Source organism: Cyberlindnera jadinii (genome assembly GCF_001661405.1).
Source record: "Cyberlindnera jadinii NRRL Y-1542 unplaced genomic scaffold CYBJAscaffold_4, whole genome shotgun sequence".
Lineage (NCBI taxonomy): Eukaryota > Fungi > Ascomycota > Saccharomycetes > Phaffomycetales > Wickerhamomycetaceae > Williopsis > Williopsis jadinii.
In genome coordinates this window covers 183,709-206,021 of record NW_017963655.1, presented here as the reverse complement: position 1 = coordinate 206,021, position 22,313 = coordinate 183,709, and the positions used below count along the sequence as shown (strand labels likewise).

At 45.7% G+C, this 22,313-nt stretch overlaps 14 protein-coding genes and 1 non-coding gene across 15 annotated transcripts; 7 read left to right on the top strand and 8 right to left on the bottom strand.

The window, feature by feature from the left end:
- Positions 1 to 1,086: 1,086 nt before the first annotated feature.
- On the top strand, positions 1,087 to 2,502 carry CYBJADRAFT_161652 (3-phosphoglycerate dehydrogenase; the record flags this gene model as incomplete). The annotated part of the gene is made up of 1 exon (XM_020213627.1): positions 1,087 to 2,502. The coding sequence occupies one exon, from the start codon at positions 1,087 to 1,089 to the stop codon at positions 2,500 to 2,502; it is 1,416 nt and encodes a 471-aa protein (XP_020071244.1).
- A 187-nt stretch (positions 2,503 to 2,689) lies between these two features.
- Positions 2,690 to 5,730, bottom strand: RPN2 (proteasome regulatory particle base subunit RPN2). The gene has a single exon (XM_020214687.1). The coding sequence runs from the start codon at positions 5,602 to 5,604 to the stop codon at positions 2,794 to 2,796; it is 2,811 nt and encodes a 936-aa protein (XP_020071243.1). The 5' UTR covers positions 5,605 to 5,730; the 3' UTR covers positions 2,690 to 2,793.
- Positions 5,731 to 5,891: 161 nt separating this feature from the next.
- MRPL22 (mitochondrial 54S ribosomal protein uL22m) lies at positions 5,892 to 7,171 on the top strand. The gene has a single exon (XM_020214686.1). It carries the CDS (start codon positions 5,957 to 5,959, stop codon positions 6,824 to 6,826), a length of 870 nt encoding a protein of 289 aa, XP_020071242.1. The 5' UTR covers positions 5,892 to 5,956; the 3' UTR covers positions 6,827 to 7,171.
- On the bottom strand, positions 7,021 to 7,315 carry CYBJADRAFT_172188 (NADH-ubiquinone oxidoreductase 9.5 kDa subunit.5kD; the record flags this gene model as incomplete). Its single annotated transcript, XM_020216300.1, has 2 exons — positions 7,021 to 7,215; positions 7,277 to 7,315. 2 exons carry the CDS (start codon positions 7,313 to 7,315, stop codon positions 7,021 to 7,023), a joined length of 234 nt encoding a protein of 77 aa, XP_020071241.1.
- Positions 7,316 to 7,618: 303 nt separating this feature from the next.
- Positions 7,619 to 8,413, top strand: CYBJADRAFT_116573 (bifunctional triacylglycerol lipase/ester hydrolase; the record flags this gene model as incomplete). The annotated part of the gene is made up of 1 exon (XM_020212210.1): positions 7,619 to 8,413. A coding segment is annotated over one exon (795 nt), but the record flags the coding sequence as incomplete, so codon positions are not given.
- Positions 8,043 to 9,442, bottom strand: CYBJADRAFT_166911 (uncharacterized protein). Its single transcript, XM_020214685.1, has one exon. It carries the CDS (start codon positions 9,326 to 9,328, stop codon positions 8,450 to 8,452), a length of 879 nt encoding a protein of 292 aa, XP_020071239.1. The 5' UTR covers positions 9,329 to 9,442; the 3' UTR covers positions 8,043 to 8,449.
- A 370-nt stretch (positions 9,443 to 9,812) lies between these two features.
- On the bottom strand, positions 9,813 to 10,151 carry CYBJADRAFT_161648 (uncharacterized protein; the record flags this gene model as incomplete). The annotated part of the gene is made up of 1 exon (XM_020213626.1): positions 9,813 to 10,151. One exon carries the CDS (start codon positions 10,149 to 10,151, stop codon positions 9,813 to 9,815), a length of 339 nt encoding a protein of 112 aa, XP_020071238.1.
- A 221-nt stretch (positions 10,152 to 10,372) lies between these two features.
- On the bottom strand, positions 10,373 to 10,714 carry FMP23 (Fmp23p; the record flags this gene model as incomplete). Its single annotated transcript, XM_020212137.1, has 1 exon — positions 10,373 to 10,714. A coding segment is annotated over one exon (342 nt), but the record flags the coding sequence as incomplete, so codon positions are not given.
- Positions 10,715 to 11,134: 420 nt separating this feature from the next.
- Positions 11,135 to 11,476, top strand: CYBJADRAFT_126262 (yippee-like protein; the record flags this gene model as incomplete). The annotated part of the gene is made up of 1 exon (XM_020212636.1): positions 11,135 to 11,476. The coding sequence occupies one exon, from the start codon at positions 11,135 to 11,137 to the stop codon at positions 11,474 to 11,476; it is 342 nt and encodes a 113-aa protein (XP_020071236.1).
- Positions 11,477 to 11,510: 34 nt separating this feature from the next.
- CYBJADRAFT_70401 (uncharacterized protein) lies at positions 11,511 to 13,642 on the bottom strand. The gene has a single exon (XM_020217881.1). The coding sequence runs from the start codon at positions 13,229 to 13,231 to the stop codon at positions 11,645 to 11,647; it is 1,587 nt and encodes a 528-aa protein (XP_020071235.1). The 5' UTR covers positions 13,232 to 13,642; the 3' UTR covers positions 11,511 to 11,644.
- A 289-nt stretch (positions 13,643 to 13,931) lies between these two features.
- On the bottom strand, positions 13,932 to 15,314 carry NOP13 (Nop13p). Its single transcript, XM_020213310.1, has 2 exons — positions 15,102 to 15,314; positions 13,932 to 15,032 (listed from the first exon to the last, which is right to left on the bottom strand). Exons 1-2 carry the CDS (start codon positions 15,274 to 15,276, stop codon positions 14,113 to 14,115), a joined length of 1,095 nt encoding a protein of 364 aa, XP_020071234.1. The 5' UTR covers positions 15,277 to 15,314; the 3' UTR covers positions 13,932 to 14,112.
- A 303-nt stretch (positions 15,315 to 15,617) lies between these two features.
- Positions 15,618 to 15,691, top strand: CYBJADRAFT_t75. Its single transcript has one exon. It is a non-coding gene; the product is annotated as a tRNA-Asn (tRNA).
- Positions 15,692 to 16,250: 559 nt separating this feature from the next.
- ERG4 (delta(24(24(1)))-sterol reductase) lies at positions 16,251 to 17,776 on the top strand. The gene has a single exon (XM_020217880.1). The coding sequence runs from the start codon at positions 16,282 to 16,284 to the stop codon at positions 17,716 to 17,718; it is 1,437 nt and encodes a 478-aa protein (XP_020071233.1). The 5' UTR covers positions 16,251 to 16,281; the 3' UTR covers positions 17,719 to 17,776.
- DCP2 (decapping enzyme complex catalytic subunit) lies at positions 17,480 to 20,517 on the bottom strand. The gene is made up of 2 exons (XM_020214684.1): positions 20,366 to 20,517; positions 17,480 to 20,300 (listed from the first exon to the last, which is right to left on the bottom strand). Exons 1-2 carry the CDS (start codon positions 20,468 to 20,470, stop codon positions 17,835 to 17,837), a joined length of 2,571 nt encoding a protein of 856 aa, XP_020071232.1. The 5' UTR covers positions 20,471 to 20,517; the 3' UTR covers positions 17,480 to 17,834.
- A 212-nt stretch (positions 20,518 to 20,729) lies between these two features.
- On the top strand, positions 20,730 to 21,766 carry CYBJADRAFT_166907 (substrate-binding domain-containing protein). Its single transcript, XM_020214683.1, has one exon. The coding sequence runs from the start codon at positions 20,778 to 20,780 to the stop codon at positions 21,675 to 21,677; it is 900 nt and encodes a 299-aa protein (XP_020071231.1). The 5' UTR covers positions 20,730 to 20,777; the 3' UTR covers positions 21,678 to 21,766.
- Positions 21,767 to 22,313: the final 547 nt, after the last annotated feature.

Sequence of the window (22,313 nt, the reverse complement as noted above, 5' to 3'; positions counted from 1 at the left end):
GGTGCGTGGCATTGTTCATCTCTGGAGAGGCTTGACGGTCCATGGCGTAGGGCCAAGGGCACCTCTCTCTGAGTCAACTGCTCCACGCTATAGTTCCACAGGTTACATACACCGTGAGATACGCGCGTGGTTCAGCGTGTCCAGCAGTTTCCCGCCGCTTGTATATTGTCGATCCGGTGGATCACCCGCTGACGTGTAACCAATCCACTATCCCCAACGGCTTGAAGCGCCTCTCTCTTGCCCCACGATACAACGCGTCCTTGTCCCGCACATAAGACACTTGCAATCCTCTCGGTTGTGCAACGCGCCAGAGTCGAAAGAGAACAAAAGCCTGTGACTCGGTCCCGCAAAACACCCAAACACCCCGGCACCCAACACTCTCAAAAACTCCCACCCGCCACCGCACGAGCCACCTCCAGCCGCCCCGGGCGTGCGGCCAACAAAAAACCACACACGGGCCACATGCCCTCCTCTGACTCGGGAATTGTGACAACCATATCGATGATATCACTTCTTATCCTTCAAGCACTGACATAAAAAGGAATGCCCCACACAATGGAACCTCCCTCTCGCAAAAAAAAAAAAACCATGTACACGTATCCTCTTACCAGCTATGTTCCCAGCCTACGCCCCATGAATCGCATCACAACTCACCTCCCACAGTCGCTGCAACAACAACCACATCCAAACCCCGAAATTGGCCTGAAAAAAACTCATACACTGCCCACTGAAAACAGTACAACGTGGTCTAACGAGTAATTCGCACAATCGCACGTGATTTGATCATGGAACACTGAAAATTTTTCTCGCTCTGCCCGTGTGGGTTTCGTGAAGGGCAGAACTTATGGGCGAGAAATGTCCAGGAACCGGTGTAATTGGAGGAATAAAGACGAAAAAATGATCCGCAGGCTGCGATGAGTCGATGCCAATGTGTTTAAATTAAGCCAATTTATATAGCAGGGCCACAAAAAAAAATCCAGGCGGAAAGTATTTAAACGGTGCGTCATAACCACTTGGAAAACTTTGCACTCTGCTCTGTCAACTGTAAAAGCAATTGGAATTAATCACATCTACACAGCATTGCCAATGGCTTCTCCACAGCAAATCAACGATCTCCAGGATGCCTTCAACAGGGCCACGGTGTCTGGTTCCCCAGGTGCTGTTTCCACCTCCCCTTCACAATCCTTTCTGCAGAACCAGTTCCGCTCAAGGGCACTTTCGGTGTCCAAGCACACCAAGCCTTTGAAGCCTTTCTCAGCAGGTGACATGAAGATTCTTCTTCTCGAAAACGTCAACCAGACTGCCATTGACATCTTCACGGAACAAGGCTACCAGGTTGACTTTTACAAGACTTCCCTGCCAGAGGAGGAGCTCATTGAGAAGATCCAATCTGTCCACGCAGTTGGTATCAGATCAAAGACCAAGCTGACTGAAAAGGTCCTGGCAGCTGCAAAGAACTTGGTTGTCATCGGTTGTTTCTGTATCGGTACCAACCAAGTTGATTTGGAGTACGCTGCTTCCAGAGGTATTGCCGTCTTCAACTCTCCTTTCTCGAACTCCAGATCTGTCGCTGAGTTGGTGATTGCAGAGATCATCTCCTTGGCTAGACAATTGGGAGACAGATCCATCGAGCTTCACACCGGTACTTGGAACAAGGTCAGCGCCAAGTGTTGGGAAGTGAGAGGTAAGACCTTGGGTATCATCGGTTACGGTCACATTGGTTCCCAGTTGTCCGTCCTTGCCGAGGCCTTGGGTATGAACGTTATCTACTACGATATCGTTATGATCATGTCCTTGGGTAACTCTAAGCAAGTGTCCACTTTGAACGAACTCCTGTCAAAGGCTGATTTCGTGACTTGTCACGTGCCAGCCACCCCAGAGACCAAGAACTTGTTGTCTGCTCCACAGTTCGCCGCTATGAAGGATGGCTCCTACGTTATCAACGCCTCAAGAGGTACCGTCATTGACATCCCATCTTTGATCTCTGCCATGAAGTCCGGTAAGATCGCAGGTGCTGCTTTGGATGTTTACCCACACGAGCCAGCTAAGAACGGTGCCGGCCTCTTTGCCGACGAATTGAACGACTGGACCTCCGAGTTGGTTTCTCTGCGTAACTTGATCCTCACTCCACACATTGGTGGTTCCACAGAGGAGGCACAGTCCGCCATCGGTATCGAGGTTGGTACCGCTTTGACCAAGTACATCAACGAAGGTGCTTCTGTAGGTGCTGTTAACTTCCCAGAGGTTTCCCTTAGAGCCCTTGATTTGGACGAGGAAAACGTTGCTCGTGTTCTTTACATCCATCAAAACGTTCCAGGTGTGTTGAAGACTGTCAACAACATTCTCGCAGATTACAACATTGAGAAACAATACTCTGATTCCCAAGGTGATATCGCTTACATGATTGCAGACGTCTCTGGTGTCTCTGCTGGTGACATCAAGTCCTTGCACGATGAGTTGAGTAACACTCCATTCAAGATCGCCATCAGAATCTTGTACTAAGTCATTGGAGACGACACTCTCTCACAGCACAACCATCTTAGAAAACAGAAAAATAATGTTGTCTTTAACATGACAACTCCCAAGGGTTTATTGGGCCACCTAATGAAGTGATGACTGGTTCCTCTTTTTTTACTTTCTTTTCCTACACTCTATACTTGTAAGCGTTTCAACACATACGCTTCTAATATCAACGGAATACTTTTATAGAATTTACAATTTGTAGAAGTTCAGTCTAACTAGTAGCATTGGTTTTACTTTGATTTTGTCGGTTATTTGATTGATTCAACGGTTTTACTCATCAGCCTCTGTCGGTTCCAACTTGAATGGCTTTGGTAATGGAGCATCCTTGTTGTTTAGTTGTCGAACAGTTTTGATGACTTTGACTGGTTCCTCTGGGGTTCTATCCACCAACACAACAACACCTCCGTTGCCTCTGAATTTACGCACAGGCACAAATCTTGCATCCTTGCTGAAAGAAATGTATTTCAGTTGTGTTGGTAAAACCCTGGTAGCATTGTTGAGCTTGTACGGTGTCTTGCAGTACTTGATGGTGGTATCTTCCTCCTCTTCTTCCGTCTTCTCCTCCTCCTTTGGTTTTTCATCTGCTTTTGGTTTCTCATCAATGTCCATCTCATCATCCTTGTCCTTATTGGATTTCTTAGCTCTGGCCTTAGCCTTTGCAGTGGTGGAGAGAACAGCGGATTCAACCTTCTCATATACAAGGCCCTTCTCCTCCTTAATCTTTGGAGGGTAATCAAAGAAGTAATTCTTTGCATGACATTGAATTTCAAACTCTGGAATCTTTAAATCTTCTCGAACACCAATTATAGAAGTTGGTGTGAAGGCCAACGATAAAAAGTGTGTGTATGGGAACCAATACCAAAACTGTGTGAAAACGGCCAATCCAACAATAGCTTTGGTGTTCAAGGTACCGGTGGCACTGTTCTCTAACTGAATTGTAACGTTACGACCGCCCGCATCTATTATTCCTTGTGAGAGAGCAGCGCCGAACTTTGCCAACGCATCTTGTGTTTTACTACCAACCATTGACGCATAGAGCTCACGAACTTCTTTGACTTTAGGGTAGCTCTTCTCATTTTGTTGAATTAATATCATGGCCAAAGCAATAAGGGCACCTTGACGAACAAAATCAACTGGATCCTTGGTCAATGGCATCAAAACCTCAACAGCTTGTGGTAATCCACGGCCGGCGCATGAGATACCCAACGCCATTGCAGTACCGTAACGCACATGAGGATTATGGGATTCCGAGAGTAATTCAACGATTCTTGGAACAGTTTGATAATCACGGATAAGAACAAAACCTAATGCAATAACGGATGCTCTTCTAACATTGTCGTTAGAATCTGAAACTGCGACATGAAGTAACTTCTTAATAGCTTTGTTGTTACCGGTACCAGCATATGCTAACGCAATGTTGTAGGCACCACCAAAACGCAATATTGGATCTTGGTGTTCCAACAACTTGTTGATGATATCATCTGCTTTCTCCTCGCGGCCATAGTTTAACAAGGCAAGACCCACGGCTAAACCACGAATAATGTTTTCGTGTTGTGTTTCTTCAGCATAAGCCAACATGTCCTCTTGAGCAGCCTCATTTCCAGATCCCAGCATCACAAGACCCATACCCATAGCAGCAGCTTCTCCGGAAGTTGCTGAATCTGAGTACAATACAACTTTTAACTCTTCGTAAATCTCTTCATTACCTGATCCCATACCAGCAACACCAACACCCAATGCAGCACCGTGCAAGAGCAGGTCTACATCCTCAGTGCCTGCGGATGAACCATTTTCTACAATGTGTTTTCTCAAGTACTCAATAGTTTCTCTACCGTGGCCAGCAAAGATCAACCCAAGAGCATACAAGGAACCACCCTTTGTGAAATTGGAACCGGAACTTCCTGGCAAGTACGGTTGTAAGATTTTTCTTCCCAAGGACAAGTTACCCTTGTGAATAACACCCAATGCCGCGGTTGCACTGAACTTTGACCAGTTTGTAGCCTTTCCCAACCATTCCAAGTTGGATCTAATCCATGAATCGTCTGTAGTTCCAGCATGCAAAAAGGCATTTTCAAATGTAATTGCCGAGTGGAAGATGGAATTTCTTCCGTCGAGAGATTCCTTCGCTTTGTTCAAGATTTGAATGTCTGTGTTATTATTCTTGTGCAAGAATGTAATATCGAAGTCACAAGTTGGAATACCAGAAAGGATCTTGGTTATCTTTGAAATAACAATATCTTCACCATCCTTGTTGAATTTCTCCAAAGCGACAATGGCCTTATCAAGTAGCTCCTGGGAGGCAGAATTAACTAAATCAAATGCAACTTGGTATGCAATGAGTCTCGAATTCGTATCTTTAGATTCCAGAAGATTTGTAAACAAGTGGGTGGCGAGTTTATCGTCATTCAAGTTCACAATGATCTTGGACACAATGAAAAAATCTGGAGATTTCAACCCGGTGAGGATCTTTACCAGTGAATTCAAGATTTGGGTTCTGAAAGTTGTGCTGTCGATAATAGACGTTGCAATGTTCAATGCATACCCAATGAGAGCCAGGACGCTGTCTTCATTGCTCAGCTCACTGTTGATGACTTTCTCAACAATGTCCAGTCTGTAGGCATCAAGTGCAATACCGACAACGAGTTTCAAATCATGGGCTTTTGTAGCCTTTGCAAGCATTGCTTCAAAAATGTTCTCCAACTGCTGTGGAATCTCCACAGATTCGCTCTCGAATTCACGTCTTTTCAGCGCAATGTACTGATCAATTGCCTTTGACGTTATGGTTTCAACGAATTGGGAGTCCTCGTTGATGTTGAACTCTTCACCAGCAACGAGGGCAAACTTCACAGAGGTTTCGAAATCCCCCAAGTTGTAGTAAACCTTCGATGCAATCAACGCCGCCAGCTTACGCTCCGTAAAAGACTCATCCTCGTAGATCTCCTCGATCGTTAGAATGTCGTTCGCCACCTCGGACCAGAACTCATCAACAACGCCGTTGATTCCCTGGAGCGCATACTTCTTGAGCTCTGAATCCTGTTCCCCCAATAGCGCCAAATAAGGAGCAGCAGTACTTGTGGCCATGCTGTATGTATTTGTTCCGCTTTCTCTCTGTGTATACCTTAGAAGTGAATAATACGTGCCGCCGTGTGTTGGTAACTCAAGCGCCCTCCTCGTGATTCTTGATGTTGGTGTTGGATCGTATTCCTTTATCTGTGTTTTGTTTTGGTTGTCAGAAGCGTTGAAAATTGTCGCCACCAGGACGAACACAAAAACCACACACAAAACAACAATAACAATGAATTCCGAGGGCATAAATGACACCGAGTCTCACAACCGGCGGCAGAAAAAAAAACCTTCGACGATGTTCAGGAAGAACCACAAAAGAAGAGGAGAAGTGTTGTAAACAACAAAGGGCGGTAGAGAGAGCTGGATAATGAGTGTGAGATTTAGACCTTTAGCTCTGTTGAAGAGAAGCGTTTTCGGTGCGCGTCCGTTCAGCTCTTCCAGCGCTGTATTACAGGAGAAGTCGTCTTCGATCTTTGGCGATGTAACAGAAGTACAACCGGAGAACAACAGATCCAAGCGTGACTTCTCTGATTCCCTGCAGAGCATGGGTAATGCTGATGAGGAGTTTGATGTTAGTAAGGTGACTCTGAACAACGATACAAAGCTGCAGGAGTTCATAGGCCATACGCCAAAGAGCGCCGTTGCGAAGCTTTTGACTCCGCTCAAGCAGCAGATTTACGAGGCCAATGTCAAGCAGAATGGATTCTTCAAGAACAACGAGCCGGTAACGCTGACAACTGGAGAGAAGTACAAGCTGAAACTCTCTGCTAGAGAGCTGGAGGCCTTGGAGCCTTCTATGTATCTGAAGTCTTTCAGATTGAAGTCCTCTTGGAAGAAGGCCACCATCTTTTTGAGATTTGTGTCTGGCATGAACGTCAACGAGGCCATCACACAAGGTCAGTTCCACTCGAAGAAGATTGGTAAGGAAGTTTCCAAACTACTGCAAGAAGGTGTCGAAGAAGCCCATCAGCTTGGTCTTGACGCTAAGGAGCTGTACATCTCACAGATCTGGTGTGGTTCCGATGGAATGTGGAGAAAGAGGGTTGATCCAAAGGGAAGAGGTAGAACGGGTATCATTCACCACCCATATATCCATGTGAGGGCCGTTCTCAAGACCCCACAGACACAAAAGAGATTGGCATGGGAAAAGGAACAGAAGGAGTTGAAGAAGAAGGCCATCTCACAGTTGCCAAACGAAAAGCTGAGATTCAAGCTCGAGGGCCATTACAAGTGGTGATCTTCGTTCACGCAGAAAACACTCGCATCAGTTTTAGAAACAACCCTGTAAATACAAAATACACATACTTGTATAAAAATAGAAGGTATGTTCAATGTAATAAATAGAATAAATAATTGAGAAGTGCAATGATAAACAAAAAAGGGGCCGAGTGAATAAATATGTGTGTATACTACTAGGGAAAACTCTCTCCTTCAGTCGTCGTACCCTTTCAACGTTGCATCTCTAGCTCTGTTTGGCAGAGGATATGAGAATGGAACAGGCTCGTGGTCCTCAAACAAGAACTTGCGTCTCAACGGAGTCAGCGTTAGAGCAAGAATAGGACCAGCAACACCAATGGCCACGGAGAAGAAGATGTGTGGACGGTTGTGTGCATGGTAACGGCACCACTACGCAAGCGTCGTTAGTACTTGGCCTGAACCGTTGCTCTCAAATACAAAATCCACTTACACGGATAGGCTCACGGAAATACACTGGGTAGTCAGACATTGCTTGGTTGTTGTGTAGAAGATGACCCTCTGTTGTAAGCTGATTGTGTTGTTTTGTTAAGGGGGTTCGAAGTTTTTTTCTCCTTCTATTTCTCTGCCGCGCTCCTCTCTCTCAACGGAGGCTCTGTCCAATTACCGTATTTCGCTACCGCTGAAGCCTCTCTCTCTCCGCCTAGGCGCTCTGAGCGCAGGTGGACCGCCAGTAAAATTGGACGGGGAGGATATGTCGTTAAAGCAGGTTGTGTCTACTGTTAAGGGAAGAGACGTGGCGGCTACGGTGTTACACTTTACACCGGGTCTCAATTCGAACTCGAGGAGCCCATTGCTTGTTTTCCTGCCTGGGAATCCCGGGTTCATCAACTACTATACCGTTTATCTACAGGCAATCCACAGTAGGTTCCCAGAATTGGAGATCCTGGGCATATCGCATTGCGGGTTCAGTTCGCTGGACGGTCCTGTGGACGAGGTGTTTACACTTGATGACCAGATAGAACATAAGGTGTCGTTATTAGAGAAGTACACCGGTAGGCCGGTGTTCATCATGGGACACTCTGTGGGCTGCTATGTACTGCAACGATGCGTTGAGAGACTGCCGCAGTTGGACTGGAGATTCCACGGGTTGCTGATGCCCACGATTGTGGAGATCAACCAGAGTGCAAAGGGCTCAAAGCTGAGTCCTGTGGTGTCCAATCTCACCTCCTTTGCCCATGGCGTTGGCTACCTCGGGTATTTGACACAGTACATTCCAACTAGATGGATGACCTCCCTACTACATACCGTCCTTAAAGATGGGAATGAGGACAGTATCCAGTGTACCAATCTGTTGGTGACAAGCCCTGGGTTCATAAGGCAGGCTCTGGGGTTGGCAACAGAGGAGATGGGTACGATCCGTGACCTTTGGGGATACCAATCGCAGTGGTTTGTGCAGACAAGTGGAGATATATGGTGTGTGTTCACTGAGGGAGATCACTGGATCAAGGACTCTACACGCGATAGATTGGTGCAGATGTTCACGGAGACAGAGGGCATAGATGTTGATGTATTGATGACAGAGGAATACACGCATAGTTTCTGCGTTTCAAAGAGTATGGAGTTTGCACGAGTCACTATTGGGAAGCTAGAGCTCCTCTTGTGATTAGTGGAAATAGGACTTCGTAACGTTTGGGATTGTGAATTCAAATGAGCGTTGTTGTGGCTTTTCTTCGAGATCATCGCTGGAGTGGAGATTCCTTTCAATATAGGTTATTGAGCCTTTCAAATCCTGCAATATGACGGTTTGGGTTCTCGTCCCGTAGTACTTCCCAGCCAGTACGTTCCCTCTGGTGTAGTCCCTCACAAGTAGAGGAGGGATGAAAATGCTGTTTTCAATGTTGCGGTAGTTTGCCTCGTAATCGTTGGTGATGTTTCTCATCGTATCAAGACTTAACACTTTGAACAGTTCTTCAACCAGCTCGTCCTTGTTCGTTATCCCCATGTCCAACACCTCTCGTAACTTGTGCTCTCCAATGTTAACTTTCTCCCATGGCTGGTCAAACTTGGAATTGCTCAAGCCATGAACTTCGCCAGGCTCCACGAACACCTTGAAATCATCAGCTGTCTTGTTACTCACAACGTCAAACGACCCGCCTATCGTACCAAACATCAGGCTAAACCCGCCAATATCCTCAAGTACGTCGCTGCCGAACTTTGCCCTCAGCTCGTTCAAGAACCCACACCTCGACCTCTTCAAACTGGTCACGTACTCCAAAGGAAGAACTCCTCTAGACACAGGGTTGACCGTGAGCTTAGGGCCCTCTCTGTAATTCACCAGAACGGCCAGCTGGCCGGTTTGTGGATTCAACGCTATCCATGTGCCGTGATCCACACGAGCAAGGTCCTGAGGCGAGAAGACCGCCATGCCGTTGTACACATGCTGGTGCGCTGTGTGCGTAGGCCTGGCTAAAAACTCGTCCCTATTGGAACACAGTATGAAGGGGAACTGAGGATGCGCGTTGGTTATAAGCAGTATACACATTGTCTATGGCTCACAGCTTCAAGATCAGCATCATCTAAGAGTAAGCAGAAGAAATTAGAGTACTCCACTCGCAAAGTGCACCCGTGTGGGCAGTCAGTTTGAGCCTGTTGTAACCGGGGCCTGTGTGGGGTTTAGAACAAATTAGCGGGACCTTGGCTCACGGAGTTTTGATGGGGGGGAGGGGGACAGGGAGCGCGCGCCGTTACTTCGTTCTACCTCGAACAATGGGCTCGGGGGCGCTGGCAGTGCTGTTGCCGGCTCTAAACAACTACGTTTGATGATTGGAAGTGAAGGATCTGACCGAGTTTGAGCACGTGATGAAGGCGGAATGGCTTGGTTTGTGCTGATTGCTCAGCACTGCCTAACGCACACCGCCCGTGCTATGGTGATACAGTTGACACATTTCCAGGGCGATTATTCATTAACGATTAAATGGTTTCCAAAGCTGCACTTTCTATATGAAATATATACATCCATACAGGCTTCACATGCCGATCTTTCTCTTCAGCTTACTCCAAAAGCCGCCTCCGCCTTGTAGTGCCCGTCTGTTCTTCTCTATGGCCTTGTTGACCTTCTTTGGGTCCAGCCCGCCTCTGTACTGAGACCCTTTGGCCTCCCTGACGGTTTGCGTCTTGACCAGCCCGGTTTCTGTCTCCACGGTGTACTCCTCTGGGAAGGCCCTGGCGTTCTCTGGGGTGTTGACGTCTCTTGTGGTTGCCCGTGTGAGCTCTCTTCTCAAATCATCAGCAGTCTCCGTGCGGCCAACGTTAGATGTAACGCTGTCAATGTCGGGCATATCATACTGTTCTAGTGTGGAGGACATTATTGGCGCCTTGTTAACAGATGGAGATCTATGGCAGGAGAGAAAAGAAAACTACGGGAACAGTTGGATAGTTATATGAAGTGCCTAGTTACAAACCAGTGCATCTTGTGCTTGATGGAAGAAAGAAAGAAAAGAAACCTGTCCCCCTCGTTTAATACAGCAACATCTAATAGCGCGTGCCAGGCGAAACTACGCTGCGAACACCCCGATTACCCGCGTCCTTTATCAAACCCATCAAACAACTGCTTGTTCTGGATCAGAACGTCAAATATGAAAGGATGGCCACCGTTCAGTATCAGGGTGGTCTTCACGTTGTGGAGGAACTCGCCATACCGTTGGATGACAACCTTTGCGCCGGAATCCACTCGACCCCCGTACACGGATAGGATCTTGTCCTGTATGAAGTCCTCCAGTGTGGCAATCAGCGCGTTGGGGTTGTCCTCGAACTCTGAAAAGGAGCTCTGCGGTATCCCCGTGTTACCTTTCAATTCATCGTGGAAGGTACTTAGCTCATTGTAGAACTTCTCGATGTACTGAGAGTCGTCAGGGAGTTGCCGGTACTCGGTCTGCTCCTTTATGAGCTGTCTGGCCCTGATCAAAACACGCCCATGTGTACTTGCAGCATAGAATCTCGCCGGCTGTGTAAGGGTTGCACGTCTAGCTGACACCAGTGGTCTAACACAGTTCCTAAACATGTTTCAATCTCGAGTTACTATCACTTGTGTGGTTTAGGGTGTGGATTGTGGTGTGTGGATGCCATGTCATCATTTTCCACCGCAATTGTCCCTATAGATGTGGCAGGGATGCCTATGTGTCGTTTCTCGCACGACCCAACCCGCAGCTCACGGTTAATGACACACACAACCGGGATGTTGATCCTCCTTCTATGGTACATAACATTCCGCTTTCTCCCTTTTGACACATCTCTATCAAGCAAATATAAGGCGGCGGAGCATTTGAACCTGAGTGGGGATTTTGCAAGTATGGGGCTATACTATCAACAACAGCTCAAGCGTACGAAGGGAAACTCTGTCTATATGTGTGAGAACTGCCATGCTCACATCTTCCAATCCTGTCAGATTGTGTCAGATTCGTTTACGGGGATAACAGGGCAAGGGCTGTTGGTGTCGAGGGCAGTAAACTTGGACGAAGGCTCTATCGAGAAGCGCAGGCTGAGAACTGGCACGTACCTTGTGAAGGATGTTCGATGCGTACAGTGCCATGAGTATCTGGGCTGGAAGTACATATCGTCTTCTGAGGAGGCGGAAAAGTACAAGGAACAGATGTTGGTTATGGAGGCGAGCCAGCTTCATCTTAGCATCTAAGACTGGGACTGATGATACACACTGGGATATAGGCCAGTGTGTGTTTCCCAGTAACTTCATAGGGGATATAGGATATGGTACAGGTGGAAATGTTATGGTAAATTCTAGGTTGACAAACTTGGAGAAGGTTGAAACAATGTGTCTTTTGTTTCAAACGTATCTTGTAATTTAAACAATCTCTACAAAGAATCCTCTCTGTGCACTAGAACCTGCGTTTCCATCGTTCTCTGCAAGTAAACTGTCATCGCTGTCTCCTGAATCACTCAGTACGCTCGAATCCTGTGATGCACTTGAATGTCGACTTGCACTTCCAGAACGATGGTGGTCAAGCATCGCCATTGTAGCAGTAGATTTTCTGGCTGCTGGAGGAGGAGGTGGTGGTGGTGGTCTTCTCCTCGTCTCTTCAAATGGATTCTCCTGCTGTTGGATTAACAACCTTGGGTTTTGTAATCTTGATGACTTGTAAGTCTGTGAATGTTTCTTGCTATAGGCAACTGGTGATTCCACTGGTGACTCCTCATCTTCCTCAACTGTATGAATTCTTCTCATGGTTTCATATCCTTGAACTCTTTCTCTCTGCTGTGAAGATAGTTGTCCGTATGGCTGTGCATAACGGTTCAGCTGTTGGAGTTCCTGTTCTTGTAATATTGATGATCTTAGACCGTCCAATCCAGCTGAAGAGGGGTTTGTTGATACTGACGAGTGAGTCGAAGTGTTCGAGTGAGTTCTCTTTAGCCAGGAGAATAACCCGCTCATCGAAAGCTTGGAGTTGTCTCCTGAGTCATTCTTTTCTTTGAACATCTCTTCGTCATACCGTCTTGTAGAGGTTATCGAGTGAGAAAATCCCTTCTTCTCTCCCCGTTTGCGGGTATTATGGCGACGCCATAACCACAGCAGAACAATGGCGATGATGAATCCAGCAACACCGCCAATGGCACCTCCAATAATACCTCCTCGGTTCGTACTATCAGTTGAAGAGTTTGAGTGGCTAGCACTGTATAGATTAGCATTCTCCAAGAATGCGAGGTCTGTGGTTATCGTGGCTTTGGTCTGTGTAGGTGTAGACGTTGCATCAACGACTGTCATTGTGGGTATAAACGTTGTGAATGTCGTTTCTGAATCTGTGATGTAGTACTCTTGTGAATAGTAAATGGTTGTTGATGTTTCCTCCGTAGGTGAGATGGTGGAAGAAGTGGTCATGTCTGGGGAAGGCTCGTCTGAAGATGAGACCGATGAGGATGAAGACGATAAACTGCGAGTAGTTCTCCCTCCAGTTCTTGTAGTCTGGCTTGTCCTTGAACTTGAGCTGTGGCTCGAACTAGACTCTAACGCGGAAGTTCCAGTTGCGGTTGAAGCTGCAAAGCCAGTCAAATGGGAACCGTACGTGGAGTTGAAGCTCATATTCAGCGAGGACCACGAAATCGACGGCGATGAGCTGGATAGAACTGAAGAACTTACACCTGCACTGGAACTTGACATTAAAGCTTCACTGATTGAACCCGTTGACTGTGCAGCTGACTGGCCGATGGATGACGATATCTGGCTCTCTGGCGTTGTCGACCCTACCGCTTCAGCAAAACCATACTCTGAAGTGGTTGATATCACACTCTCATTATTACTGGAGTAGAAAGTGGATGACGACAGGAAGGATGTTGATGATGTCAACGAGCTCTCCAGCTCTCCCCAGTCGACAGACGTGGTCACGGTGGAACCAAAAGCACCCGTTGAAACAGAGGTACTGTTACGGTGAGACATATCGCGTACAACTGTGTTCCTTCTCTATGTGTGTGGTAAAGTGTGTGCTCTGTGGACCTTCCAATAACGGTAGCACCACCGTAAATAATGAAACAGGTGAAACACACAAGTAAACAAAAAAGAAACAAAAAGCTGAAAACCCTGGCAAAAAAACACAAGTGTCAAACGCGTTAAGTCCAGACGAAAAAAACACAACAAGCTGTTTGATAAACGATCGTGAGGTTAACTTTTTCTTCCGCTTCTCTCTGCTATGGCACCTTGATGAAGAGTGACGGTTCCCTTTGCTGAGTGTGAACCAGAAAACAAGGGGCAATAGTTGTAACGATGAAATGTTTGTGGGCAGGGCAACTGGTTGATTTTTTTTTAGGATTTTTTTTTTGCGTTTTTGGTTCTTTACAGCTTTACAGCTTTAGGTCCATTTCAACGAAGAAGCCATCTTTTGTCTTAGTCCTTGATCTATTTTTATGACTTTGGGTTTTCCTGCATAGAAGAATTGCACAGAAATAGGATGGTGTGAGGATGTGTCCACGGTCTTTTCTTCGTTGTAACCGTGGTAACCGCTTCTAAAAACGTCTCTCCCCCCAAAAGGAGGCTGCTGTGGCGGTACTAAATGTACGCGTGCAGATGGCGATCTGGACCGTTGGACTAAAACTCTAAGTCTAGTCCCAGAGTCTAGAACATTTATCTTGGCCCAGTTACTACTACGAGGACAGGGCAACGCTGGAAGTTGTATACGAAGATGATATAGATTAGTTACATAACAAGCATGCGGTCAATATATATGCAAGCTTGTTCTGTCTTTATGTGCACCGTACATGGTGCGCTGGTAAGTTGATAGATCAGTCTTCAATGTCCCGGATTGTGCAAGTACGTGGATGTGTTCAATCAAAGGTTGTCTTCTTACCGGTTGATTTGACGATTGCTGCGCTTCCTCTCTGTGCAGTAGCGAGGGCAATACTTGATTTCTGTCTATGGTCAGGCTTGTCTGCCCTGGAGTGAGCACTTCTTCTCTTTGTTTGCTTCTGGTCACTGACCTTTCTCTCCCTGATTGGTCTCTCAGTGTGTGTCTTGAGATGAGCTGGAGGAGGTGCAGATGAAGGCTCCTCGCCGCGAGAAACATTATTGCGGTCATCAGAGCCATTCTTGTCCTTACTTATATGGTTAGGAGTTCTCTTGGATCTGTCTTCACCGTATTCCATTCTCAAAGTTCTACTCAGCAGTTTTCTGCAGGATTTGTCCTTTAGGGCCTTTGTTGGACCTTCTTCATCTTTGAAATCGATAAATGCAAACCCTTTACACTTACCGGTATCCTGGAAAGTTGCCATACGGATCTTTACAATCTCACCACAGTGCTGGAATTGGTCAGTGAGCATCTCTTGGGTGGTATCAAAGGAGAGGTTACCAACGAACAGAATTCTAGACGGTGGATTCTTTGAAAGTTCAACATCTTCCTTTGTCGGTCTACCTGCAAATGATTTGGAATCCTTGATGAGCAAGTTTCTCCCGTTCAACTGTTGTTCACTTAGCTGTATGACTGCCAATTGGTGGTTTTTGGTGTTGAAGTCGACATAGGCAAAACCTTTAATCTTCTTCGAGCCAGATTGATTTGGCAAATTGAATCTTGCCACGTCTTTCTCTGTGACCTTACATGGTTCATCATCAGAAAGTTCTGTGGAATACTCTGGTAATTCAGCAGTCTTGGAAACGATAAATCTCACAACGTCTCCCTTCTCAGTATCAAATGCCATGTTCCCAATCCATACACCAAACTTGGGCTCTTTCTTCTCTTTCTTCTTCTTTTCTTGCTCGGTTCCTTCAGCTTTTTCCTCATCTGCTGTGGCTTCGGGTTGTTCAGTTTCATTTTTAGCACTTTCTATGAGCCTTTCAGCTTCTTCCTTCTGAGCTTGTTCCAATTTGGTCAGGTCCAATTTACCCTTTCTCAGTAAACGTTTTTGCTTCTTTGACAAAGGCGCAGTTTGACTCAGATCAATCTCAATCTCGTCAAGCTGTCTCTTTTTCCCGTGTACCTCTTCTGTGGCTGACATTGTTCACTTCCTCCTATAGCCCTTTAATGGAAACTTTTATGTCCAATACAAGTGAAGCCGAAAAGGCTATGAAATTTTTCTCTAATTTTTTTCTGCTGTGATGAGATGAGCTCTGTGTCCCGCAGTGAGAAATAGATGAGCACCTTTAGCCTGTTTTAGATAAAGAAAGGACATGATCACTTCTCAAGAATATTTTAAAGTAACAAATATTGCTTTTTTAAACAATTCATCTCTTTCAATTGCATCTCAAGTCTATTAAGAAACAACTAGAGCTGTTCTCTTCTGCGTTGCACCAAACTCCCAAAGTGGGTGTATCCCAGAAATTTTCCAAATATCCAGATGACTTCGTGGCCAAGTTGGTTAAGGCGCACGACTGTTAATCGTGAGATCGTCAGTTCAATCCTGACCGAGGTCGTTTTTTTGCTCTCTTCCCCTTCGGAGTGTGCCGGCTAAATATACAGCGCGCATATTGCTGCAGTTGTGCGTGCTTGGGGTAAATAGGAGATCATCATTGGTGGAGACGTTGATCAGAAGCAAATAGCTGAGTTTCTCCTGTGAATTGACTCTACTGAGTCCGCTATATTGCTTTTTAACACACGTGAGGATGGTGTGCTTGGTCGTTGTGCTATTAAATGCATGTAGCGCACGTGACTCGTCCTAGCTCCGTATGCTTTCAGCTTCACTGAGCGAGATCCGCTAAGTAATACCAGCACACCAGGCTAAATTAGGCAGGTCGTTCAACCTGGAAGCGGGCCAACGGTACAAGCTGGCACCAATTCAACAAGCTCACACCAACAGGTGCTTTTCCGTGAGAGATTATAACACTTTTGGCCCCACACAAAATAATTGCTACGCTTGCTTCGCTTATTTACCCGGCTCACAGACTGCTCATCGCTCGTTTAACGACGCGTCTTCAAACGAAACCTCGGACACGCGTAAAGTCCGCAAGCAACGTTTCTCCGAGCCTTCATCGAAGCACACAAAAACCTCAACGGGTGATTTTCCATGAACTTCCTTCTTCTCCGTAGATGTAAACAAACACGAGGGTTCAGTTCACTCAGCGATAAAACCACGGTTAAGATGGCTGACAACGCTGCAGAAGGCAAATACGTGAAGAAGGAGGACATCGAATGGGAATTCGGCGGTGTGCCAGGGGTTCTTGGTATGATGATTGGATTCCCGCTGCTGATGTGGTATATGTGGATCAGCGCTGAGTTCTACAACGGCCAATTTGCAACGCCGGCCAAGGGTGAGACCTTCCCACAATTCTTCCAACACTTGTGGCAAATCTTTCTCGAGCACGGTGTTCCATCTTGCAGGGCCTGGAGGATCTTCCTCACTTTCTTTGTTACCCAGGTTGCGTTCTATTACATCTGGCCTGGTGTTTGGGTCAAAGGTCAACATTTGAAGCACTTGAAAGGTAAGCAATTGCCATACTTCTGTAACGCAATGTGGTCCTTCTACGTCTCTAACGTTGTTGCGTTGGCATTGCACTTCTCTGGAATCTTTCCACTATACACGATCTTGGACTTGTTCGGCCAGATCATGACTGCCGCCATCATTGTCGGGTTTGTCTTCACCTTTGCCATGTACTTCACAACGCTCTTCATCACCCATGATTATCACCGTATGACCGGGTATCACGTGTATGACTTCTTCATGGGCGCACCATTGAACCCAAGACTTGGTCTCCTCGACTGGAAAATGTTTTTTGAAGTCAGAATTCCATGGTTTATCCTTTACTTCCTCACTTTGAGCGCCTCCTTGAGACAGATCGAGCAATACGGTTACTTGACATCACAGATGGGTCTGTTACTCCTGGCTCATTGGTCATATGCCAATGCATGTGCCAAAGGTGAGGAGTTGATCTGTCCAACCTGGGATATGGCCTACGAAAAATTCGGTTTCATGTTGATCTTCTGGAACATTGCCGGTGTCCCATTCACTTATTGTCATTGTACTTTGTACCTCTCTTACCATGACCCAAGTGAGTACAATTGGTCCACAAGTTACATGATTGCATTGTATTCCGTCTATATCATTGCGTACTACTTCTTTGACACTTGCAACTCCCAAAAGAGCTACTTTAGAAAGAGATTGGAAGGAGATCTCCTTGTCAGAAAGACTTTCCCACAGTTGCCTTACCAATATATTGAGAACCCAAAGTATTTGGTTACAAAGCTTGGATCCCATTTCCTTGTTGATGGATGGTGGAAATACGCTAGAAAGCCACATTACACAGCTGATTGGACACAAGCCATGATCTGGGGTTTGGTCTGTGGTACTGCTTCTCCATTGCCTTGGTTCTTCCCTATCTTCTTCACTATCGTATTGGTCCATAGAGCATTTAGAGACCAGGCTAAGTTGGAGAAGAAATACGGTGATGACTGGATCAAATACAAGGCTGAGGTTCCGTACATGTTCATTCCATATGTGTTTTGAATTGCAACACATGGCATCTAACTTACATATTTAGAAGAAGAAAAAAAACCTCGAATTAAGCTGAAAATAATACTAGCTTATAACTCAAGCTTAAGAATTCGTCGTAGGTACTTATATCATCTCTTGAAGAGTAAATTCAAAAGGTTCTTTGAGTGTTTGCTTTGTGAATCCTGATTCTCCGTAGTTGATGAAGTAGTTGCAAGAATTGGAGCAGGTGATGATGCCGAGTTAGAACTTGGTGTCTTAGTGAGTAAACTCATCAACCCTGATGAATGTGTCCCTGGTTCTCTTGGGGTCTGCTCCACCTGTGTCTGTGGGTACTGGTCAATAACATTTGGTGTGGTTGGTGCTGGAGCTGGTTTTGAAAAAAGTGCTGACATTAACTCATTACTAGCCTCTTTATTAACCTTTGGTGGTTGTTCGATATCACCAGTTGTGGTTTTCTTTTGATTTTGTTCTGGTGATTTGTGCAACATGGAAAATAGCTCTGCGCTTGCTACTGAATCTTTTCCTTGTTTCGGTTCAGTACCCTTGCGTAAAAGTCCCATCAACTCATCGCTAGGAGAGGACAAGGTGTGATCAGACTCTTTAACCATTCCGTTATTAGTTGCATTCAAATCGCTTTTAGACTGAGTTTCAGTCCCATCACTAGTAGAAGACCCTCCATTCATGGTGACTCCTTGTGAACCGGAAACTCCATCATTTTTAAGTTCAACAGGACCCTCGAAAGAGTTGCCAGCCTCGACTTCGTCTCCGCTTCTATCAGAAAAATCGATTATAGAAGCTATACTTTCATTTCCCGCCATTGTATGAGGTATCAAGTCTTCATTTAGAATTGGTGATACAGCCTTAAGTTCTTCTCCTCTTTTCAAGATTTTGAATTTTTTTGGTGGAGTTGTTCCACGTTCTTCAAACCCCTTGTGGAAACTTGGAACCTTGATAGGTTCAGGTGAAGGTACACGTACCTCGCCTTTATCTTCGGGTGTAATGCCTAGGTCATCTTCTGTATCGGTAAAGTCTTCGAATAATTCAGCATCGTCATCCTCAGCTTCACGAGATTGTTGGATTAACCTCAACAATTCTGCATTAGGGGTTGTAGATCCTTCGGCTGATGAAGTTTTAGCTGATTTTGAATTTGAATTGGACTGCTTAGATTCAGTCTTGAGTGGTGTTGTACTCTTATCTTCTCTTTTCAAGATCTTAATCTTTGGCTTAGGGCTATTGGCCCTTTGAGGTTTCGGACTCTGTGGTCTGGATTGTTTACCAAGTGGAGTGGCCGATCTGCTTGGTTTGCTCTTACTATTGGACTTCTGTAATGGTGTTGATTTTACCTCTGCGGTTGTTGGTTTCTTTATTAATCCCAGTAGTTCCTTCGATGCGTTTGAAGCACTTGGTTCGACTGCTTTAGGTGCTGATTTCCCCAAAAGTGACAGCAAGCTATCCTTGTGTCTATCAGTTGACAATGTTTCATTCTGTGAAGCCAATGGGGACTTCTTCGCTGTGGGCTTTTCATTTTTCTTGTTTAACAGTCCCAAAAGTTCTGTACTTCCTAGATCGTTTCTCATGACTAGACTTGGTCTTTGAAGCTGAGCAATGTTAGGAGGTTGTTGTTGCTGCTGCTGCTGTTGTGCTGGAAGTGGTGGTCTTGGTCCCATGAGAACATTTCCCACAGGGAAAGGATATGCAGGGATCATTCCAGGGTGTGGAATGACAGGTGGTGCAAATGGAGCAATCAAATGCATATTACTGAAAGGTTGAACATTTGCTGGGTGGAATGGCGTACCAAATGAAGGATAGATTGGGAACCCTGTGATTGGTAATGGCACATGGTGTACCTGTTGGTCGTGTATTTGCTTTTTGGCAGTAGCAGTTCTGAGAATTTCCAACAACTCCCTTCCAGGATCGTTGACAGGTTCTTCGCCAATACCCAACATGTTCTTGAGTTGTTCTTCAACTTCGGATTTGAGAGATTCTTCGTCAATTTCACCTCTCTGCTTCTTAACCCATTTAGACAGCTGTCCGATCATCATGGCAACCAAGAAGTAATTGCCTTGAGACTTTCTAATCTCCTTCATCAAACTTTTGAAATTTTTCCAGTTGATTGCGTCGATTTCGTTTCGAACAGTTGGACGATATGCAACGTCATCCGGTATATTCTTACACAAGTAGATTTTGTAATTTTTCCCTTTGACAGTTCTTTCGATGAAGTCCTTCTCGTTGATGTAGGGCTTCACATCAAGACCAACCTCTTCCATAGCCTCTCTGACAGCAGCCTGGACGTCGGTTTCGTCCTGCTCGATCTTACCTCTGGGGAAACTCCACGATCTTGATTCTATACCTTGAACTAACAGCACCTTGGTCAAAGTCTTGTCAAACAGAGCAACACCTCGAACAGGCACCAAAGACTTATAGCCGCTGAACTTTTTCAGCCCTTCCTCGATATCACCATCCCATAGGAAAGGGTACAGCTCAGCCAACTTCTTGCTGAAGGCCTTGATCTTGAAGTTCTGCAACTGCGGATGCTCCGTACGTATCAAGTCGAGATAGAACCATAGCGCAAGCTCAATATCAAAGAAGATCCTCTGAACACGGAAGTATTAGTAAACAACACTTGGACCAAGACTCATTATACACAAGGCACACTTACTTCAGGCTCTTCCGGTTGGGCGAATAGCACAAATCGCACGAGAACATCCTCTAATACCCGATCAAGCGATTGTCCTTGGAATCCATCCCTCAAAGCAATGGACATTGTTCTTTTCTTCCTTCTCTTAAAGCACTGGAGAGAGGCGGTTGTTGTTGTTGTAGCTGTTGTTGTTGTTGTTGTTGTTGTTGTTGTTGTTGTTGTTGTTGTTGTTGTTGTTGTTGTTGTTGTCAGAAGTTCGACCGCCGGTTTTGTGGTTTGTTTTTTTTTTGCCCTTGGGCAAAACATCCGGACACCCATATAAACCAGCTGGCACATGCTTTACGTCCCTTTGTTCCTTTGCTGCCTAACACTTTACACTTGTCACCTCAGAAAGGCCTCAATCAACTCAATTGATCCCCAGTCTTTGCTTGCCATGGTTTTGAAAGTTGGTTACATCCCAGAACACTTCAGCACTCCGCTGTTCTTTGCTCAGTCGAAGGGGTTCTTCAAAGAGCGCGGTCTCGAAGTTGAACTGATCCCTTATCCATCTGGATCTGGGCATCTCATCCAATCCCTTGAGGATAACTCGATTGATATCGCCATTGGTCTGACAGAGGCGTTTGTGAGAGGTATTGCTCAAGGTAAGGAGAACTATAAACTGGTTGGGACGTATGTTAAGAGTCCGTTGCGCTGGGCCGTCAGCACAGGCATCAACAGTGATATCACTAATAAGAATGAGCTGGCGGGTAAGAAGATTGGTGTCAGTAGAATTGGTTCAGGATCATTTGTCATGGCTTATGTTCTGGCGTTGCAGCTGGGCTTCCCACAGCCTTTCTACGAAAGCTTCCCAGTGCTTTCAACGTTCAAGAATCTGAGAGACTCTGTTAACAAGAAGGACGGCGTGGAAGCGTCCGATGCTTTCATGTGGGAGTACTTCACAACAAAGAGATACTACGATAACAAAGAAGTCAAGTACATTGGGGATATCTACACCCCTTGGCCATCATGGGTCATCACTGCGAGAACTGAGATCGTTCAGGAGAAGGCGCACGATCTGAAGCATTTCTTGAGCGGTGTCGAAGACGGTATCGCATACTTCTCTCATAACCCTACAGAGGCTGTCCAGTATATCTTCAACAATTTGGACTACACTGAAGAAGATGCACAAGAGTGGATCAAGACTGTCGAATTCCAAGATGTCGGAAGAGTCAGAAAGATTGATCGTCACACCGTAATTGTGCACACTTATAAGATATTGATGGCAGCAGGGGTCTTGGAGGATCCTGAAGAAACCGTGATTTCCAGACTGGATTCCGGGGTGGTCACTCTGTGATCTTCAACTCCACTATCTATACGTTATATACCTATGGCTATCGTCATGAATATCCATAACACGCGAAATACATATATACTGGATACGGAATTCAATGCAGCGTAGAGATTGCGGCGAAACTCTAGTTTGGAGATTCATCACAGGTTACAATCTATGGAGCATGTTTCCTCCCGTTTCCGTAGCAACAAGTTAGAAGTAATCGAGTAGCAGTGTGATGCTGGAATCATATCGTTTCTTTGTTTGGTTATTCAGTGCTTTAAATGACAGAGCTGTGTCACTTTCTTGAAAGGAATGACAAGTGGTCTCAATTGGCTGAAATGAAAGAGACTTCTCTTCTTTAGGCTGGGCTCTTGAATGCTTGTGCATGTATCAAGTATCTTTTCACACGTATCGATGCTGGAATCCAGCTTATATGACTAATACCTGAAAGATGAGTGGGACTACAAGTATCCTGTTCAATGATGGGACCAGAATCGACAGGTAAAACAATAAAATAGCATTAGTTGATTCAGAACAGCCCTTCGATAAAATCAGCTGGAAACTACGCTCTACGCCCTTCAATCCATCCTTGTCTTCTGTTCTAGAGAACCAGCCTCCAGCCTCCTGTCCACGTCGCTTAATTAACCGTATACCCTT